General features: G+C 47.6%; 2 protein-coding genes across 9 annotated transcripts in view; both read right to left on the reverse strand.

Moving 5' to 3' along the window:
* XXYLT1 (xyloside xylosyltransferase 1) overlaps positions 1 to 1,575 on the reverse strand; it is a gene marked incomplete at its 5' end in the record, with an annotated part of 213,020 nt that extends 211,445 nt beyond the window's left edge. The window contains one exon of the mRNA XM_029069642.1: positions 1,225 to 1,575. Within this exon, the coding sequence (XP_028925475.1) occupies positions 1,225 to 1,575 (351 nt within the window). The remainder of the gene's footprint in view (positions 1 to 1,224) is intronic.
* Positions 1,576 to 8,605: 7,030 nt separating this feature from the next.
* The window catches only part of ACAP2 (ArfGAP with coiled-coil, ankyrin repeat and PH domains 2), a 135,704-nt gene continuing 122,685 nt past the window's right edge, over positions 8,606 to 21,624 (reverse strand). For all 8 annotated transcript variants that reach the window (XM_029068201.2, XM_029068199.2, XM_029068200.2 and 5 more), the window contains 2 exons: positions 19,622 to 19,683; positions 8,606 to 13,106 (listed from right to left, as the gene is read on the reverse strand). In XM_029068201.2, the coding sequence (XP_028924034.1) occupies positions 13,006 to 13,106; positions 19,622 to 19,683 (163 nt within the window). In that variant the 3' untranslated portion in view covers positions 8,606 to 13,005. The remainder of the gene's footprint in view (positions 13,107 to 19,621; positions 19,684 to 21,624) is intronic.

Below are 21,624 nucleotides of genomic sequence, written 5' to 3' on the forward strand. Positions count from 1 at the left end.
GAAGTGAAGAAGTTTGCCCGAGGCCACACAGCAGACAAGCAGTGGAGCTGGGATTAGAACCCAGGTCCTTCTGACTCCCAAGCCCGTGCTCTAGCCACTAGGCCGTGCCTGGTCCTCGGGCCTGAGCTGACCCGCCGCGATCTGCAGCGACCTGACCCGGAGCGACCTGACCCGCTGTGACCCGCCATGTGACCTGTCCCAACCCAAAGTGACCTGACCCTCTGTGACCTGATCTGACCCGAAGCGACCTGAAGTGACCTGGCCCGCGGTATCCTGCCTTGTGACCCGACCCGATGTGACCTGACCGGCTGTGACCCGACCTGACCCGCTGTGACCTGCCCTGTGACCTGACCCGCTGTGACCTGCCCTGTGTCCCGACCTGACGTGACCTGCCCCGATGCGACCTGACCGGCTGTGACCCGACCTGACCCGCTGTGACCTACCCTGTGACCTGACCTGATGTGACTGACCTGAAGTGACCTGGCCCACGGTAACCTATCTTGTGACCTGACCTGATGTGACCCGACCTAACCCGCTGTGACCTACCCTGGGACCTGACCCGATGTGACCTGACCCCATGTGACCTGCCCTGTGACTTGACCCCCATGTGACCTGACCCGATGTGACCTGACCGAGCGTGACCTGCCCTGTGACTTGACCCCAGGTGACCTGCTGTGCCCTGCCTTGTGACCTGACCTGATGTGACCTGCTACTGACTTGACCCCCATGTGACCTGACCCGATGTGACCTGACCGAGCGTGACCTGCCCTGTGACTTGACCGCAGGTGACCTGCTGTGCCCTGCCTTGTGACCTGACCCCATGTGACCTGCCCTGTGACTTGACCCCCATGTGACCTGACCCGATGTGACCTGACCGAGCGTGACCTGCCCTGTGACTTGACCCCAGGTGACCTGCTGTGCCCTGCCTTGTGACCTGACCCGATGTGACCTGCCCTGTGACTTGAGCCCCATGTGACCTGACCCGATGTGACCTGACCGAGCGTGACCTGCCCTGTGACTTGACCGCAGGTGACCTGCTGTGCCCTGCCTTGTGACCTGACCCCATGTGACCTGCCCTGTGACTTGACCCCCAGGTGACCTGACCCCATGTGACCCGACCGAGTGCGACCTGCCCTGTGACTTGACCCCACGTGACCTCTGCGCCCCGATCCCGGGGGGGGGCGCGCCCCCCCTCCCCCCCTCCCTCCCTCCCTCCCTTCCGACCTGGTAGGTCCCGTGGGGTGCGTGCGGCGTCAGGTCCCGGAGGAGGCGGCGGGCGAGGTGCTCGCCGGGCGGGTCGGTGACGAAGTGGAGGGCGAGGGCCCGGGCGGGCGGGAGGCGCGCCCTGCGCAGCAGCGAGCCGAGGGCGTTGCGGGCCTGGGCCCTGAGCGCCGGCCGCCCGTCCGGCTTGGTCAGCATCATCAGCACGTGGCGCCCCGCGGGCCCGGACGGCCGGGGGTCCCGCGCTGGGTCCCGCGCTCTCCGCCAGGGGGCGGGCGCGGCGCCGCGCGGGGCCCCCGCGTAGTAGAAGGCGCCCACGGCCAGCGCGCCCAGCACCAGCAGCAGCAGCAGCAGCAGCGGCGGCGGCGGCGGCGGCGGCGCCGGGCTCCGCGGGGCCCCGCGCGGCCCCGACCCGCACCGCCCCCGCGCGCCCCCGCCCATCCCCGCACCTCGGCGCCTCCGAGCCCCCAGGCCGGGGGGGAGGGGGCGGAGCGACGCGCCGGGGGGGCGGGGCCGGCCGCGGCCAATCGGAGGCGAGCGGCGGCAGCGGCCGGCCCAGCGGAGGCCAGCGGGGGCAGAGGCCGGCCAATCGGCGAGAAGGGGGGGCGGGGCCCGGGGCGGCCGAGGCCAATCGGCGACGAGCAAGGAGGGCGGGGGGAGGAGGCAGGGGAAGCGCAGGGAGCGACCGGCCAATCGACGACGAGCGGGGGGGGGGCGGCGGGGAGGGAGGGGAGAGGGGGCGGGGCCTGGGGCGGCCGCAGCCAATCGGCGGCGAGAGGGAGGGGCGGGGAGGGGAAAGGGGGTGGGACCGGGGACGGCCTCAGCCAATCAGCGGTGAGAAGGGGGCGGGAGAGGCTGCGGGGCCTTGGGCGGGCGCAGCCAATCAGCGACGAGCGGAGGGAGCGGCCGCGGCCAATCAGCGACGAGCAGGAGGGCGGGGGGAGGAGGGAAGGAAAAGCGGAGGGGTCGGCACCCAAGTCATTCATTCAGGCAGTCATTCAGTCATTCAGTCATGTTTATTGAGCGCTCACGGTGCGCAGGGCACTGTAATAAGCGCTGGGGAGAGTCCAATACGACAACGGACAGACGCGGTCTCTGCCCACAGGGGTCTCCCGGGGCCATCACTCCCTTCTTTCCATCTCCCCCTACAAAACTACTCCATCGAGGAGCAGCAGCGTTGGCTCAGTGGAAAGAGCCCGGGCTGGGGAGTCGCAGGTCATGGGTTCTAATCCTCACTCCGCCCCTTGTCAGCCGGGTGACTGTGGGCGCGTCACTTCACTTTTCTGGGCCTCGGTGACCTCGTCCGGAAAATGGGGATTAAGGCTGTGAGCCTCACGGGGGGACAACCTGATGACCTCGTATCCTCCCCAGCGCTTAGAACATTCATTCAATAGCATTTATGGAGGGAGCGCTTACTATGTGCAGAGCACTGGACTAAGCGCTTGGAATGAAGCACAGTGCTTTGCACATTGTAACCGCTTAACAAATGCCATGATGATGATTATTATTATTATTCTCTGTGGCTCAATGACCTCACCTGTAAAATGGGGTTGAAGACTGTGAGCCTCACGTGGGACAACCTGATGATCTTGTAAGCGCTTAACAAATACCATTTTATTTCTTTTTAATTTTTATCTCTCCCCCAGTGCTTACCACAGTGCTTCGCACATACTAAGCGCTTGAACCTCCCCCCCGCCCCCCATCATTTTTATTATTCTTATCATTATTGAAAGGAACCTACTTCTGGATTCCAAAGTGGTTGGCTCCCTGTTTCTCTACCTGGAAAGAGGCGGCGGTATTTTTTTGGATTCTGAAATAGCTTAAGCCTTCGTATTCATTGATTCAAAGAGCTGAGAAGAGATAGTTGGTGTCTTCCCAAACCTTCACGTTCAAGGGCATCCTCGGTCCTTTTCAACGTTTGTCTTTCGTTGTTTGCTTCTCTGCAGATAAATGCCCCGCCGTCAAGGAAGGGAACTTTAAAAATCGCCATCGCTCTGCCGAACCGCATTTCGACTGCACCCTCGGTCGGGGAGTGTGACGTGAAAGTCGTGATGATGAGAAGGATGACGTTGGTATTTGTTAAGTAAGAGTAATGATGATAATGTTGGTATGTGTTAAGCGCTTGCTATCCGCCAAGCACCGTTCTAAGCGCTGGAGAGGCTACAAGGTCAGCAGGTTGGCCCACGTGGGGCTCACAGCCTTAATCCCCATTTTACAGATGAGGTCACTGAGGCCCAGAGAAGTGACTCGCCCAGGGTCACACAGCTGACAAGTGGCAGAGCCGGGATTCGAACTCACGACCGCTGACTCCCCAGCCTGGGCTCTTTCCACTGAGCCACGCTGCTTCTGGAGAGCAGAAGTTCAAGAATGGCTTGGTTTCAAGGCCGTCCATCCCCTTGCCCCCTCCTACCTCTCCTCCCTTCTCTCTTTCCACCGCCCACCCCGCACGCTCCGCTCCTCCGCCGCCCACCTCCTCGCCGTCCCTCGGTCTCGCCCGTCCCGCCGTCGACCCCCGGCCCACGTCCACCCGCGGTCCCGGAACGCCCTCCCTCCTCACCTCCGCCAAACTGATTCTCTTCCCCTCTTCAAAACCCTGCCGAGAGCTCACCTCCTCCAGGAGGCCTTCCCACACTGAGCCCTCCCTTTCCCTCTGCTCCCCTTCCCCTCCCCTCTGCACTGTGCTCATTTGTATATATTATTTATGACCCTGTTTATTTTGTTAATAAGGTCTACATCCCTTGATTCTATTTCTCTTGATGATGCTATCTTGTTTTTGTTTTGTTCTGTTTTGCTCTGCCGTCTGTCTCCCCCGTTGAGACTGTGAGCCCGTCACTGCACAGGGATCGTCTCTGTGGCCAAATTGTCCATTCCAAGCGCTTACTACAGTGCTCTGCACACAGTAAGTGCTCCGTAAACACTCTTGAATGAATGAGTGAAGAATGAATTCTCAAAAACCTTCTCAGCCCTGGTGCTATGGGTGATAATAATAATGGTATTTGTTAAGCGCTTACTATCTGCCAAGCACTGTTGTAAGCGCTGGGGTAGATACAAGGTCATCAGGTTGTCCCACACGGGGCACACAGTCTTCATCCCCATTTTCCAGATGAGGGAACTGAGGCGGAGTGAAGTGGCTTGCCCAAAGTCACACAGCTGACAAGTGGAGGAGTCAGGATTAGAACCCACGACCTGTGACTCCCAAGCCCAGACTCTTTCCGCTAAGCCACGCTGCTTCTCTAATAATAATAATGTCGGTATCTGTTAAGCGCTTACTATGTGCAGAGCACTGTTCTAAGCGCTGGGGTAGACACAGGGGAATCAGGTTGTCCCACGTGGGGCTCACGGTCTTCATCCCCATTTTACAGATGAGGGAACTGAGGCACAGAGAAGTTAAGTGACTTGCCCACAGTCACACAGCTGACAAGCGGCAGAGCCGGCATTTGAACCCATGACCTCTGACTCCAAAGCCCGGGCTCTTTCCACTGAGCCACGCTGCTTCTCCATTATTAAGCACTTTACCATGAGCCTAAACCCTGGGAGGAATAAGTGATAATCAGAGGACAAACCATCTCTCTACCAACAGTCTATCTAATAATGATGATGGTATTTGTTAAGCGCTTACTAGGTGCAGAGCACTGTTCTAAGCGCTGGGGGAGATACAGGGTCATCAGGTTGTCCCACGTGAGGCTGAGAGTTTTAATCCCCACTTTACAGACGAAGTAACTGAGGCGCAGAGAAGTGAAGTGACTTGCCCACAGTCACACAGCTGACAAGTGGCAGAGCTGCCACTACTGCTCCGTTTAATTTTCCAAAAAACCTCCCCATTACTCAAAAATCTTCATCAGCCACCCATTACTGTCTGCACCAAGCCCAAACCCTGATGGCTGGTTTCAAGGTACTGTAACACTTCCCTCCGAACTTAGCCATTTCTTTTTCCCCATATACCCCGGCTCACACTCTTCATTCTTTCCAAGCCAAGCGTGTTCTCAAAGGTGCCTTTTCTCTCAGGCCCTTTCAAACATCAGACAGCGTGGCTCAGTGGAAAGAGCCCGGGCTCGGGAGTCAGCAGTCAGGGGTTCAAATCCCGACTCTGCCACTTGTCAGCTGGGTGACTTGTGGGCAAGTCACTTCGCTTCTCAGTGCCTCAGTTCCCTCATCTGTAAAATGGGGCTGACGACTGGGAGCCTCACGTGGGACGACCTGATGACCCTGTATCTTCCTCAGCGCTTACAACAGTGCTCTGCACATAGCAAGCGCTTAACAAATGCCAACGTCATCCTCATCGTCCGACGGCAGCTTTCCCCACCTTCGAAGCCCTCCTGAAATAGCATCTCCTCTCCGAAGCCTTCCCCCCATTAATTTCCGTCCTCCCCAGCTTTCAACGACCACTGCAGCTCCAAAAAAGGCATTTGGATCATCGACCATCCAAAAGTTATCTACATGTTTTAGGTAATCATAACGTTGGTATTTGTTAAGCGCTTACCGCGTGCCGAACACTGTTCTAAGCGCCGGTACCCCGTCATTTGACCACCAGACTCAATTTACGATGGATTGCTTTTCCCTCCCCCTGGAAGTTTTAGTATCCATTCTCCCCTTGCTGTTTGAGGGCAGGGATCGTGGCTATAGACTTTATTGTACTCCCTCAAGCTATTCATACAGTACTCTGGACTATAAACTCATTGTGGGCAGGGAACAAGTCTACCAACTGTCATACTGTACTCTCCCGAGCGCTTAGTACCACGCCCTGCATAAAGTAAACGCTCAATAAATACTACCAAGTGGGCAGGGAGAGAAGCGGCATGGTGGAGTGGGAGACAGGAGGTTACGGATCTTCATTCCCAGCTCTGTCGCCTGTCTGCAGTGTGACCTTGGCCGAGTCACCTGGCTTCTCTGTGAAACTGAGAAATGAACTACCTCACCTGTAAAACGGGGATTGGGGCTGGGAGCCCCATGTGGGACGGGAGCTGAGTCCAACCCGAGTTGTTTGTATCCGCCCCGGCGCTTACTACAGCGTGGGTCAGTGGAAAGAGCCCGGGCTTGGGAGTCGGAGGTCATGGGTTCCAATCCCGGTTCTGCCACTTGTCAGCTGGGTGACTGTGGGCAAGTCACTTCACTTCTCTCGCCCTCAGTTCCCTCATCTGGAAAATGGGGATGAAGACTGTGAGCCCCATGTGGGACAACCTGATTCCCCTGTGTCTACCCCAGCGCTTAGAACAGTGCTCTGCACATAGTAAGCGCTTAACAGATACCGACATTATTATTATTATTAGAGAAGCAGCGTGGCTAAGCGGAAAGGGTCTGGGCTTGGGAGTCACAGGTCGTGGGTTCTAATCCTGACTCCTCCACTTGTCAGCTGTGTGACTTTGGGCAAGCCACTTCACTCCGCCTCAGTTCCCTCATCTGGAAAATGGGGATGAAGACTGTGAGCCTCACGTGGGACAACCTGATGACCCTGTCTCGCCCCCAGCGCTTAGAACAGTGCTCTGCACATAGTAAGCGCTTAACAAATACCAACATTATTATGATTACAGTACACAGTGAGCGCTTAATACTGTGATGATTAGGGTATCATTTCTCTTTTACAGATGAGGATCCAGACACATTGCCATCTGCCCTGAGTCACGGAGCAGGTCAGAGACGGAGCCGGGTTTAGACCGAATCTCCTGACTCCCACTGCCACATTCTTCCTCCTTCCTGATAAAAAGACTCAAAGCGATCAAGTCGAAGTAGCTTAAGCTTTAGTTAAGAAACACCCTGCAAGAAGGGCATCAAATTCAGCATCTCCAAAAGTATTTGGAAAATAATCACAACAGCTCCTGACGTAGGCATCTCCGAAACCGGTCACTGTTACCGTAGATGGGGAAATCTCTGGCGATACTTCACTGAATTTCCTCTTAAACTTTACAAAATGGGAAGCGAGCAGGGCCTAGCGGAAAGAGCACGAGCCTGGGAGTCAGGGGACCCGGGTTCTAATCCCGGGCTCGCGGCCTGACGTGTGACCTCAGGCAAGTCGCTCCAATGGTCTGGGCCTGTTTTCTCGACTGTAAAATGGGAGGATTCAAAACCCGTTCTCTCTCCTAGGTTGTGAACCCCATGTGGGACAGGGACTGCATCTGACCTGAGCAACATATCTATCCCAGCGCTTAGAACAGGGCTTAACAAGTACCATAAAAACGATGCAGAACTATGACAGCTCACCTGACTGCGCCTGAACCACCAGGCACTACAAAGTGTCCCACCTTCCCACCCTACATTTGGCTGTGAACTCCACCTTCTTCGGGCCCTTCTGGCCACACCCTAGCCGCTTCTTCTATCAGGAGGAAGAGTCATGTGCTGCTGACCGAGAGCTGTTACCCCTGTGACCCACTTCCCCAATCTGCCACCCAGCCAACCAGCCCGGAGAGAAAAGGCCGCATTCGAATGTAACGGGGTAGCTGGGAGGGTGTGAGACTTCAGAGGTGTCAATGGGAGGGAGGAAGTAGGCGAAGGAACTCAGAAAAGGGCCCAGGGAGAGGTCGTGTGGCCGAATGGATAGAGCCCGGGCTTGGCGATCAGAACGACCTGGGCTCTAATTCCGGCTCTGCCGCTTGTCTGCCGTGTGACCTCGGGCACGGCATTTCACTTCTCTGTGCCTCCGTTACCTCCTGTAAAATGGGGATTAAGACTACGAGCCCCACGTGGGGCACGGACTGTGTCCCAAGCGATTAACTCGTATCTACTCCAAAGCATAGAACAGTGCCGGGCATGTAGTAAGTGTTTAATAAAAGAAAAAAAAAACAGATTCAGGGATTTATTTAGCAGTTTGCAATCCATCCCATCTCCCTTGTGGCCCCCAACCACTGAGGAACAGGTGTTTTTTTTGGGGGGGGGGGGGGGTTTTTGTTTTTTTTAATGGCATTTGTTAAGTGCTTACTATGTACCAGGCATTGCTCTGAGGACGGGAATCGATGCAGGCAATCAGGTTGAACTCAGTCCCTATCCCACATGGAGCTCACAGCCTGAATACCCATTCTACAGATAACTGAAGCATAGGGAAGTGAAGAGACTTGCCCAAGGTCACAGACCAGACAAGTGGTGGAGCCAGGATTAGAACCCAGGTCTTTCTGTCTCTCAGGCCCGTGCTCTAACAAACAGACCACGCTGCTTCTCATTCTCAGTTCGGAGTGCTTCCGAAACAAAACACAGTTAACTATGAACTGAACATAGAAAATCACTTTAGTTTGTACCAATAATTAGACACCTCGTCTCAAGGCAGAAACCACAGCAGCACTTTCTTCCCAGAAACCGATTTGGGATAACGCCCAAACTAGCCTCTGCTTGCATTTCATTTCACACTAACGTACGGATACCGCTGGGAGACAAAAATTCCAGTAACGTAGAGGAGGACTTAACTGTAGGTAAGATTTTTATTGCCTCCGATATCACCACCACTTTGCAGCATATGAAGTCTTTAATCAAGTATATTTACAATTCTTACATAATGTACATTTTAAAGTAACTATAAAGATAATGTATTTTTTTTCCCATTTACAATGAGCTACAGGAAAACTACATTCAAGTTTTAGATGATACAAATCTTCTTCTCTTCTATGGACTAATAAAAGTAAATGAAAAGAAAATTAGTTACACATACTTTACAGTATTCCTTCAGGGAGTAAAAAACTGCAATAAGCATTTAAGGCTGGAATGATCTAGATAATCGCAAAGAACGGAGACCAACTCAAGCTTTAATATTAAGTAGTTTGTTTACATCCACCCTTGAGAAGGGTGTGAATTCCCAGCAGCTCTCCTGCTAGTCATTTTTATCACGTGGTATACCAACCAGTTTAACAAAACAACCCAGTGGGATTTCGATTTATTTTCTGAGCAGTCAACCGTCCTCCGAAGGAAAGACTGGAAAAACACAAAAGAGCGTCATAATACACTATGACAGAGAAAAGCCACAGAAAGTTCATACATTTCTTACATCAAACTTTAAGCCCCTGGGTATCCCTTCAAAAAAGGGTTTCTGTAAAACGAAAGAAAGGTACGCAAACAACATATTTGTACGCCAAGCAGATATGAAATTCAAACACAGTCATTTTTGGTTGATTTTAAAATAAGCCAAAGGTGCAAATTGGAGTTTTGAAATTTCCCTTCTGTTAAATGTTTAATTCTAATGAATACTGCCAAAGGGTTTATACACCTGTCACAGAGCCATGTCTTTAAAAAAAAAAATTCTATGTCCTTTCTCATGTTCTCCATAGCTCAGAGATATTTTCTCATTAAAGTACAAGTTAGCGACTGAAGGCAATAAATACTTGAAAATATTTTTCAACATTCAAGCAAATGTAAAAAGGATATTATGTACTTTTATGGTTCTCATCACTGTTCTCACAAGGTATTGTGCCTAAGAGTCACATCTTCTCTATGCAGCAGTGCTATGGGAATGATTTGTGTTCCAAAACAGAAAGGAGATTGTTTGGAATGAAAACCTAAGCAGTATTTCAGTGACTTGATCTACTGGAACCATCTCATTTAAAATATAAAAGATTTTGCTATTTGTGAAAGCCTACATCTTGACGATTTAATCTATATCATGAATCGCTCACCGTCCAGGCTATAAAATTAAAGGAAGGTTTCAAGATCCACTCGAGAAGCACAGAAACAACTTCCAGATATATGTCCAACTTGGAGAACTCAAACAAGTCAGCAGAATCCAATCACTTTTCAGGCAAGAAAGATTTCATTTCATCGGTTAGTCGAACGCTAGTGCTGGAAGAACCTAAACGACAAGCGTCCAACCGACGGTAATAATAGATACTTGAAAATAATTAGGGCGGTCCTACAAGAGACTAATGAACCAGTAAAACCATTTAATGTGTAGCCTGGGTGAGTGGCAGTAAAAAAGGAATTGCCTTTTTCTGTTTCGGTACAGCCAGGTCACTTCATATTTCAGTATGCTGTATATTTCCCCACTATATTTGGGCTAAATTTGATGGGTGCTAACATTTTCAAATACAGTATGGTCAGGCAGTGAAGAAGACTACACAATATCACCAGGGAAGCAATGCAAAGATTATTCGCCCCTCAGTGGACCCAGGCCTATTTGCTTTTTGAACACGAGACCCCTTTATCTTTACCAGGACCAAATGGTTGACCAAATGGTTTAAAGGATCATAGAAGCTCAAATATATTACTGTAGAACACTTTATTAGGATTCATCTCATCTCAGAACGTGAAACTAGCCGAAACTGATGAAAGTTTGGCACTTATTTGGCAATAAAAATATTGTAAGAGCCAAGCTACTTGCTATTTCCAATCAACCTAGTACTTGCCTTTCACTAGTGCGCTCTGGATTGGCTTCTGCCCAGCCAAACAAAGTTTTTTGGGACTGCTATTTGGATGTACATTCCTGGAATTCTCAATAACCCCAAGAGGCAGCAAGCTCCAGACTTGCGTACTTCAGATAGGACAGCTCTTCCCCAAGTTGTTAAAACGCTTGGTTTCCCCTGAAAATATTTAGAGCTAGGAGTTTAAAAAATCCACTTCAGGCATAGTGAAATAGAAAAATTCAAACTAACGAACTGGCCTCAATCCCCAAGCAGTAGAAGATGGGAGCGTAGTAGGAAGGATCGGTTTTCTTGCCGTCACGGAGAAACACAGAATCAGAGTGCTACTCCAAAAAGGAAATCGTTGCTGTTCAGTCTTTCCTAAATCCGATAAGGGCTTCGACGGGTCTAAAGATGACGGAGAATGGGGATTCTTGGAGTGTAACAGTTTTGTCTTTGTCTCAGTCTTGGAAGATTTTCGAAATTGGAAACAGAAGCAGTATTTCACTTCCTCCCCTTGAGATTTTAGTCAGATTCACACCATGGTTAGCTTCGAAGGACAATTTACTCATCTGAGTTTTCCCGTAACTAATACTCTATCTCAAATCAGAAAATCCCACGATGCTGAGAGCTAAGAGCTGTTTAAGCGACAACATTCATTCTTTAAACTCAAGTTGTTTTATAATAAGATACGACAGATGGCCTATGTGTTATGTGGCCTAGGAAATGATTCAAGTCTAAAGGAATACAAAACATAATGGTAGGGATCAACTTCTAACAAAAGGTTTACAATATAAAATGCCTACTGCAGCAGTAGGCATAGGACAAATATAGTGATTACAACTATAATAAGCACTGTATAAATTAGGCATTTTTTTAAAAAAAAAGAAATTAGGGAATAGCTTAGTGGTGTGGATTTTATTACGTCTTTTTCAACTGGATTGTAATTTATTCTTAAGGTTATGGGGGATATTTAGATACAGCTTCTTGAAATTTAGAGTAATTGGAATATAATCCAACCAATGAAGGTCTACTTAAAGCAATTTCTCAGATTCTCTTTTTTTGGAGGCTAGGCTTCAGAAAATATACATTGTAGTACATTCCTACTGACAGTAAGAAAGGCTGTATTGGAGACATGTGACTATACCACAGAAACATAAAGAATCTGAAAATGGTTGCTGACCAGCAATTTACACTTCTGTCAAGGTATACAACAAAAAGAACTGCACAGGAATGTACATTTCTGCACTAAACAAAAGGTCATTACTAAGGTCTTTTATTTTTAGAAAATTGAAATGGCAACTACCCATGTATATGTGCGCACATATATACACATGCATATATATGGTCAAAATAGTGTGCAGAAGTGAATACACCTGTACTTCCTATGAACGTATATGGTGTTCATGAGCACACATGCTGAATATATAAAAAAAATTGGAAAATTTATTTTGCACTACTACAGGTAGCAATTATTTACCGTAGGTTATTAGAAAGTATCATCAAGGATTTCTCCCAAACAAAATCAGAGAATTGTTTTTTTCTTTCCATAGAGAATTTTAAAAAAAATCTCCACAAGTCAAACTTCAAATTCATCCCCAGCCTGCAATTTTATTTTCTAGTCATCAAATTCGCCTTTGATAGTGATGCTTGTAATTATGTGAGTCCAAGAGAAATGTACCACAACAAGTGAATCTCAGGTTTTTTAATAACGGTGAGTTCCAGGAGTTTGGTGGTAAAAAGAATAAAAAAGGAAAGAAGGGAACATTAGCATTTTGTGTCCTGAGAATTCTGCGAAGGACAAACCAGCACTGCCCAGCAGTGAGTGGCCTTATGTGCCTGCATTTTAGTGGAATCTCTGTCAAAAAACAGCTCAGTGAAAAACAAGGAAACTAAACACAATCCCGTCAGGGTACAGACCTACAATGGTGGGGGGTGGGAGCGGCAAAAAACACTTTGCCAAATGGAAATCACCTCCTTTTGTATGTTAAAGGGACTCGCGGCTTCCCCTGTTTCCTACATGTTCCAATCAAACTCTGCAATGAAGATCAAGATGACTTTGGAAATAGGGGTGAGACGTTTAGGCTCCAGGACACTGTGAAGGTGAAGGATTGGGGGCGGGGAGCTAAAACGCTTGGAAAAATACTAAGATAGGAGTGCAGAAGTTTTCCTTATACCCATTTTTAGTAGGGAATAGCCCCTTGTGGCCCAAAGTAACCCCATTTAAATACATCCACAAAAGAATCTTTTCCAAATCGGTGAGCTGTGCCCACAGAAGACCACAAAAACCTTTGGCTGTTGTTTTCCCGCTCCAGAGCCAACACTTGCCACTTCTCCACTTCCGCCTAAACCATTCCGTATTTAGCAATATTGAATACATTTAATATATATATATATATATATATATATATATATGAATTTTCAGCTTTAAGTGTCAGGGATGCCCAATTTAATTTTTGCCCTTCTTACAAGACACTCAGAATTTCTGTGAATCTTGCTGGAAACGGTTTAGTTTCTCTGGATTATTAGATGCCATTTGGGAAAAATCACGAAAAATGTCCTGGTAAGTTTCATCTCCTGTATAAAAATAAAATCGGAAAATGAGTCTAAATGTAACAATGCATATTTGATAAATCACTGATTCATCCGTTAAAATTCATAAAACGTGTTTCTGAGATATATATATCTATATATATAGATATATATATGATCAGACAGTAGCATTTTAGGGAAAAAAGAATTTTGCAAATGCTAGAAAAGTAAATATTGAAAGAAAAAACTATACCTGAAAAAAGCACCTCAGATGCAGCCACAGAGGAAAGTTCAGAGTTAGAAAATAGCCAAGATGCAAGTGTTTAAAGCAATATAAAGAAAAATACGCGTAACCCCGTGTGAGGAACAAATCATTTCTGAACGTGGTTTGGCAAATGAAATCAATTTTATAAACACAGGTAAATAGCTTGATGTGTACTCTGTTAATAGTTATAACAAAAACAGTTATTGCTGATGATAACAGGAGGAGCTAATGGACTTTAGTCAGATTTCTCATGGATGATTAGTGAAGAACCTTGAAACACTTCCGCTCTTTGTTAAAAGCCACTTTGTTTTCTTCAGAAATGGCCTGGGATCCCACTTTGGAGTTTCAGTCTCTCTAATCTAGAGGTCTCCTCTGCTCTCACGTTGGAACGCATCCTAGGACTTGGCTGTTAAATGCTGGGTTGGCTGCTTTACGACAAAAACACAATCTTTTTCACAAGATCCTCTGGCAAGAATACTGCGGCAAAGACCCTGCGGGTCCCGGCTATCGCGTCTGCTTGGCTAAGTAATGTAGACCTGACGGAGGAGAGGAGCCCCACTCCGCTCACCCAGAAAGATTACGTCCTAAATGGCAACTGCTGACTTATCAGCGCTCTAAAACACGCTGGGGTGTTAATGTAATGCTTCGTTTTCCGAAGGTGACGTGGCCCAGTGAAAAGAGCCCAGGACTACACCGCTCTGTCCCCTGCCTGGGAAGGGCCCATGTGGAACAGACTTAGTCCAACCTGATCATCTTCTACCTGCCCCAGCACTTAGCTTACTGCTTAGCACCTAGTCAGTACCTAACTTCACAATCATCACTGTTATTTTCTCGGCGTGATTTCACATCGCAGGCGCGTCTTTAGTCGGCCTGCTCTAAAAAACAGCAGTGCTTTTTATTCTGCCAGTGAAGTTTAGCCCACCGAAGGTCGGAGGGAAGGGGAGGGGAGAGAGGCTGGGGGGCAAGGTTACCTATCAATCATAGTTATTGAGCGCTTTCTGTGTGCCGAGCACTGAACTAAGTGCTTGGGGGAGTATACTAGCTCACAGAGTCGGTAGACGTGTTCCCAGCCTTCTTCAAGACCTCTTTAAAAACTGTCCCAAAAGTTTAGGTGAGGGAAGGTCAGACTGCAACTCACAAGCCACACATGGCTCTAACGCATCTGCCTTGAGCCTCAGTGTTTTTCATTTATGCCTTCACTGCTGCACCGGGCCAAATGTGATATTTTAGACTGTGAGCCCGTTGTTGGTTAGAGATTGTCTCTGTTGCCGAATTGTACTTAAGTGCTTAGTACAGTGCTCTGCACACAGTAAGCGTTCAATAAATACGACTGAATGAATGAATATTGTTCCTGGTCTTCTGGACCCAGGGTAGTGGGGGTGGCTGGGGAGGGACTAATGCTCAACCCCTGCCCCAGCTGTCTCTGATATGCCATTTGTTCTCCCTCGCACTTCCCTCATCCCATTCCAGTTTAAAGCAATCTTTTTGGACCTGAGGTTCCCGGCCATATTGTGCTTTTAGATGGTGGCTCTTCCCTGATTACGTCCAAAATAGTAGAGCAGGGGAGACAGAACCCTTAAGCCATTTCATGAATTTATGATATTATCTGAACATATATATCACATGTCAAGTCCCTATTTAAAATCTCCGTATTAGTTTTGATACTTTATTTTAAATCACTGCCTGAAAGCCCCTTAAACTGTTACCCTACATCATTTTAAGGACTAATATACCCCAGGACATTTGTCATGGGAAGGTAAGACCCTTTAATAAAGGAGGCGAATGCAATGAGTATTTAATCCATGTAATGAAATGACTGAAAACAGAAGGAATAAAGAGTTGATTTCATGGAGGAACTGGTACTTTAATGCAGTTCATGTCCATTGGGTCCTCACAATTTCATTACTGCAAAACCACCTGCAAAATACTTTGGACTTTTTTTGGTTTGCCATTGCATATGGCATTTTTTAAAAAAAAAGAAGAAGAGGAACTCAATGCAAAAAAGCACAAATAAATCCAATACCAAAATATTTTTAAAAAGAAAATTCCCCTTATGTCTGGATTTTGAATGAAAATAATTAAAATATTTATTGTAAACATAGTAAATATTATCTCAAAACACCGTTTAAATCCAAGTGTGGAATTTCACTTTCCAAGCAATAAAGTGCAGATATTTTTTATACAAAAATACTATAATACTGCTTTGACCATTAAACACCAAAGGTAACTTAAAAGGCACACGTCGTACATTCAAGAAGAAATAGGGAAAAGGAGAGGAAGCAGCTCCTACGACGGAACAGTTAACAATTAGCACCAGAAGGGGAGCACTCAAAGAGAACAACAGTACAATCGCATATATGGCTTCTACTACCAGCAATGCATATTTTGTAGGACAGGCTGTTTTTGTTTGTTTTTCCCAAAATATATCAGCTAGTATTAATCATACAAGTACATTTTGGAAGAACCGTACAAAAGAAGTTACGTGATCTCTCCAACCTAACCGATCGACAGTTTTCTTCAAGCAGAAGCCCTGGCCCTACTAAACGAGTCACTGGTTTCCCGTCCTAAAAGCAAGGGCTATAATGGAGGAGGAGGAGGCATTAACCTACAATATACGCATTACATCCTTAGCGCTAAGATTATAACTTGGATCGAAATTTCGCCATTGAAAAACCGCCCCCAAAGTATGTATGGCGATGTCTCTACTAGCTTACCGAAGTGCAAAACACCCAGAATGCGCTCCCTGGAATGTTTTGAGGAATACATGTAAATGTTTGTTTTATACAGTGAACAGTTAAAACTTCTACCGCTTTGTGACACAAGTCTCATCACCGTCAGGGACCTAATGCAAACGTTCCACCGCATTTCTATTCAGGAGAACATCCGCCTCGCTAATCCTTCACCCGGCCTCTGGTGAAAGATAAATCGAGCATACGGTCTCACCTGTCTCTGAAACTTGTAAGTGATTCTGGATATTTAGTGTTCTACAATACAGAGCCCCAATGATCACGCCCAAATTTTACTGACCCTTTCCTTGGTTACCCAGAAGACAAATAAGACGGGCGTACACTCACTCTTCCACAAGATTACATGACAAGGAGCCGAGACTCTCCCACCGAAGAGGGAGGGATTCCCCCCCTCCGCCCCAACTTCTATCCCCTCACTCTAGAGCCCTCCCTCCCTCTTTCCCGCCCCCAACCCCAGGAACCTGAGTTCCTCTGAAACACCCTGGTACTGGCCTCCATGGCATCCAGCCACAATAGGCTCCCTGAGGGGGTGGAATGGGGACTGCTCCTGTCCCCCCTACAGTCCCTCCAAAATGAAAAAGAAAGGGGGGATGACAGTGAGTCCCACGTGGGACGGGGACCGTGTCCAACCTGATTATCGTCTTATCTACCCCAGCGCTTAGTACTTGGCTTGGCTCACGGTAAGCGCTTAACAAGTGCTGTTGTTATTAATTAGTAAAGAAGAGAGGAAAGCAGAATAGAAGGGGAGAAAGCAAGGGACAGGTGACGGAGTGAGAAAAAGGGGGAGATGGAAGTCTCCCCAGTCCACCGTTACATCTTCAGAGAGTCACCGGTCATCCCTGAAGTAATTCAGAGCTGCGGGCGCTACAGCGGGAAGGACCCTTCACCGTATCCTCTCATAAAGCAGCGGTGACTCTGGTCCGTCAAGCTTCCAACCTCTCAGGACGCCCTCGTTCATAAAAACCCCAGCGCCTTGGAGACTCTAGCCGTGAGTGGGGTGATAAATGATGCTGCCTCCCTGTCTCCGCCTTCTTTAGAGGGCAGGCCCCTTCGTTTCCGAGAGGTGAGGGGGATTCTGCCCTTGGTTTCCACCGCGCTCTAGGGAAGGTGCTGCCCCTCCACAGAACAATCCCCAACTACCATTCGCAAAGCTACCTCCGGCCGGAACAGTCCATCGGTCTTGTGGTGCGCTCCCCTCCCTGCACGTACCGCAGAGAAAATGACAGCGGGCAAAGCGGCAGGCTAGCGGGGTCCACTGAAGAAAGACCCCCGGAATACTGCTGAATGGAGAGGACAGACTGCAGCCACGGGTCCCAGGGCACCTCTCACCGACTGCTCCCCAAAGCTTTACGAAGAGATAGAGAAATACCAGCAAGCAGGCCGATGCTGACCCGTTACCAGGCTAAGAAATGAATATCCTCTTTTTAAGTACTAGGCCTTCCAAATGCCAAACAATCTAACGGTTCGGAGCAAATCTCTTTAATTGGATGGCCGCGACGGCCGTTTAGATTTTCTTTTTTATCTGCTGAACTGCAAATGGGAGTAAGAGGGTTTTGGGGAAACGGATGACACCACACAAGCCAAAGGAGTCTCCAATTTCTCCCTCGGTGGAAATGTCGGGCTCTCTTAATGTCTTTCCATATATCTCTCCATGAAGTCTGTCCTGTTTGGTCTGTCGGATTCTCCGCGCACCCAAAGGAGGGAGAAGGCATTCAAAAGGCTCCTCAGTGGAAGCATTAAGAGCCCCAAGAGCGGCTTTGATTTGGCGGCTCCAGGAGAGGGGAGATCCCGGAAGGCCCTGTACTTTCGAGCCTACCACCGACAGGGAACAAGGAACACCACTGACCTTCTGATCAGTCAGCGGGGGCAACGTCATCAGCAAACACATCAAGGGAAATAGCAGCTGACCAAGTGGGTAAATTAAAAATTTCAGGAAGAAAAATTTTAAAAAAAACTTAAAAACCGTAAAGATCAAACTCTCACAAATGTCAGGTCATATCCCTTGAACATTTTTTTGTTTTTTAAAGTGCTTCGACATAGAGGCCTCAAAAGTGGCCTGAGTAACATTAAACATCTGATTTTAAAAATTAACTTCGTTTCAAATCCAACTTTAAACAAAAAGGGGGTCATTCAGAACTAAGGCTGAAACTCACTCAGAACATTTATACCATAGAATTCCCTAAGATACCATTGCGTTACGATCCATAAGGTTAGGATGGGATGCTAGATATTTTTTCAGTCGTATCGAGCTTTTTTCCATAATACTTGTTAAACTGAAAAAAATATCCAGGATACTGAAAAATTGGGACTCCGAAAGAGAATGTCCTTAAAAATCAGCACTTCGCTTAAAAACAATTCTTTTGGAATTGTACACGACATTAAAGTAAGTATCTTTCGTTGGGGTAAACACCAAGATTTAGCCCCTGGAAGTATAATTGACTAAATACATGTAGAATTAAAACTTTTTTGAAGAATAAGTTTTGATATTCACTGAAATGAAGAGTCATGTTTCTACGTTTTACTTCTGAATTTGATGGTAATAAATACCTGAAAACTTTGGAACTATGCCAATATCACCAAGACTGAGCCTTTTTTAAAAAAAATTGTAACCAACTTAAGTGCAATGATATTAAAAAGCCAGAAATTAGTTACCTCTTGGTGAGGAATAATTGTTATTCTCTCCAGTTCTTGACATTTACTTTAGAGGTGAGAACTCATCATAGAACTGAAGCAACAACCCAACTCACAGTTAGCTCAAGTAAAAATAACTAAATACGTGGGGGGTGGGGAGGGAACAAAAAGAAGGACTGGAAGTAGGGGAATGCTTCAAACACAGACCAACAGAAACAGGCTTTTCCAAAGCCCCAAAATGGGATGAGATCTTCACCCTACTGTTTTTACCTATTACTGGATTCTACATGGGCACATCACTTGCTGAGAGCCTATTTCACATGCCTCACGATTTTTTTTTAGCTGAAATAGAAAACGGTCAACTGAATAAAAACTTTCTCCGAGTAAATTTATATTCCTAACCCAGCACCCCTTTGCACGAGTACACAGCCAGAATTACAGAAAGGGTGTGCACAGTACTATAACCATTTTCTAAGTTCACAAGATTGCAAATATTAAGCACCTGCTGAACTATTGTGTGTGGGTGTGTGTTTGAGAGAGAGGGAAGGAGAAAGAGAGAAAGAGAGAGAGAGAGAGAGACATACATCTTATCATCCCACCCACTCAAAGGAATGCTTATGGAAGACAACCCACAGCAGACATGGGGCGTCAGCAGCCAAAATTAAGTCGAGCCAAATCAACGGGCATGAAAATAATTACCGATTTTAAAAGACCCGGCCCTTAATGAATGAACCTCTTCTTCAACACACTAGTCCGCAGTTTTTCAACTGGACCATCTGATCGTAAAAACACTACGTTTTGAAACACATCTGATTAGGTTTGGCTGAAGAACTAGGAATCGTCTAACTGTAAACTGATAAATTCCTGAATGCATTTCTTATACTGCATCTCTGTATGGTTATTAGTAGAATATTGACCTGGCTGTCCATAAAGTCCTTCGGATTCCCGCATTTCTTCATTCATTCTTGCTAAACGTAACCTAAGATTGAAGAAAAAGAGATCGTTAAGTCAGGCTGAACGAAACCGTGGCACAAACGGCAGAGAACTACCGGAGGTGGAAAAACAGAACATACCAGGCCTGGTCAAGGATCCCACTGTTGCCTAATGAACTTGAGCAAACCCTTGATTTTTGTGCGCACGGTTTAACCATATTGCCTATTACCCACTGCCTCCTTTTCTGCTGCCGGAAAAGGTCCTGGCTGCCTCTGCAGTACTGGGAAATTCATTCAGTCGTATTTATTGAGCGCTCACTGTGTGCGGAGCACTGTACTAAGCGCTTGGTAAGTACAGTTGGGCAACAGATGCCACGAGGCTGCAGCCGCAGCTCAGTTAGGCCCAAGGGCCAGGCAGTCGGGCGGTCAGGCAGTCAGTCCGTCTTAGCCCGAGCAATTCTGTAGGAGCGGTCCGCCGAGGGATGGAGGAGGCCCTTGGGAGGCGTCTACGTGCTTTTGGAGTCAAGGGTCCTAGTTCTTTCCTCCCTCACCACAGCTCGACATTGTCCCCTCCCGGGCGCTTAGTCTTCACTCATTCATTCACTCTTATTTATTGAGCATTTACTGTACACAGAGCACTGTACTAAGCAAACAAATGTCATCAGTATTATTATTATTACTAAGCGCTTGGAAAGTACAATATAACAATCAAGAGAGACAATCCCGGCTCACAACGGGCTTACGGTCTAGAGGCCGGGAGACATAATAATAATAATAATAATAATAATGTTGGTATTTGTTAAGCGCTTACTATGGCGCAGAGCACTGTTCTAAGCGCTGGGGGAGATACAGGGTTATCTGGTTGTCCCACGTGAGGCTCACAATCTTAAACCCCATTTTATGGATGAGGTAAACTTAGGCACAGAGAAGTGAAGCGACTTGCCCACAGTCACACAGCCGACAAGTGGCAGAGCCAGGATTCGAACCCATGACCTCTGACTCCCAAGCCCGGGCTCTTACCACTGAGCCACGCTGCTCAAAACAAGGGTTCTGCACACAGTACACACTCATATCAATAAATATGATTGATTATCCTTTGGGAGGGGAGTTTTTCATGGTATTTATTAAGCACTTACTATGGACCAGGCACTGTACTAAGAATTGGGGTAGATACACGCTAATCAGGTTGGACAGTCTGTGCTCCGCACGGGGCTCAGAGCTTTAATGCCCATTTTGCAGACGAGGCGCACGAGGCACAGAGAAGTGAAGCGACTTGCCCGAGGTCACACAGCAGACAAGTGACAAAGCAGAGATTAGAACCCAGATTCTAACCCCCCAGGCCTGTGGTCTTTCCATTAAGCCACGTTGCTTCTCTGTTGGATCTAGGCCAAAATGAAACTTCATTGGCTTGAAGGGCAAATCAACCTGACCACTAAAGTAAATTAGCAAGCCTTAAGAGAGAAACTCCCAGTGGTCCAACACAGCGCTGTAATGTTGTGCTCTCCCAAGCCCATAGTACAGTGCTCTGCACATAGTAAGCACTCAATAAATACCAACGATGGCATAGCAGTGTCATCACTTTAGATTAGTGCTTGATCCCTGAGAATCTGATAGGGTGAACAGTGTCACTGGGGAGAAAAATGTTCTGTGGGTAGGCCGGAAAGGAGGAATTAATATAAACTACAGTGAGTATTCCCACACCTTTTCATTCACTGCCTGGCGCACAGTAAGCATTTTAAACACCAGAATTATTGTTATTACTACAAACCATGTGGGAAGCAGTGCGGCAAAACGGACAGGGCACGGGACTGGGAGTCAGAAGGTTGCGGGTTCTAATCCCGGATCCGCCACTTGTCTGCTGTGTGACCTTGGACAAGTCACTTCACTTCTTTGGGCCTCAGCTTCCTCATCTGGAAAATGGGGATTGAGACTGAGCCCCACGTGGAACGGGGACTGTGTCTAATCCGATTTGCCTGTATCCACCCCAG

This window comes from Ornithorhynchus anatinus, chromosome 7 (genome assembly GCF_004115215.2).
Source record: "Ornithorhynchus anatinus isolate Pmale09 chromosome 7, mOrnAna1.pri.v4, whole genome shotgun sequence".
Taxonomy (NCBI): domain Eukaryota; kingdom Metazoa; phylum Chordata; class Mammalia; order Monotremata; family Ornithorhynchidae; genus Ornithorhynchus; species Ornithorhynchus anatinus.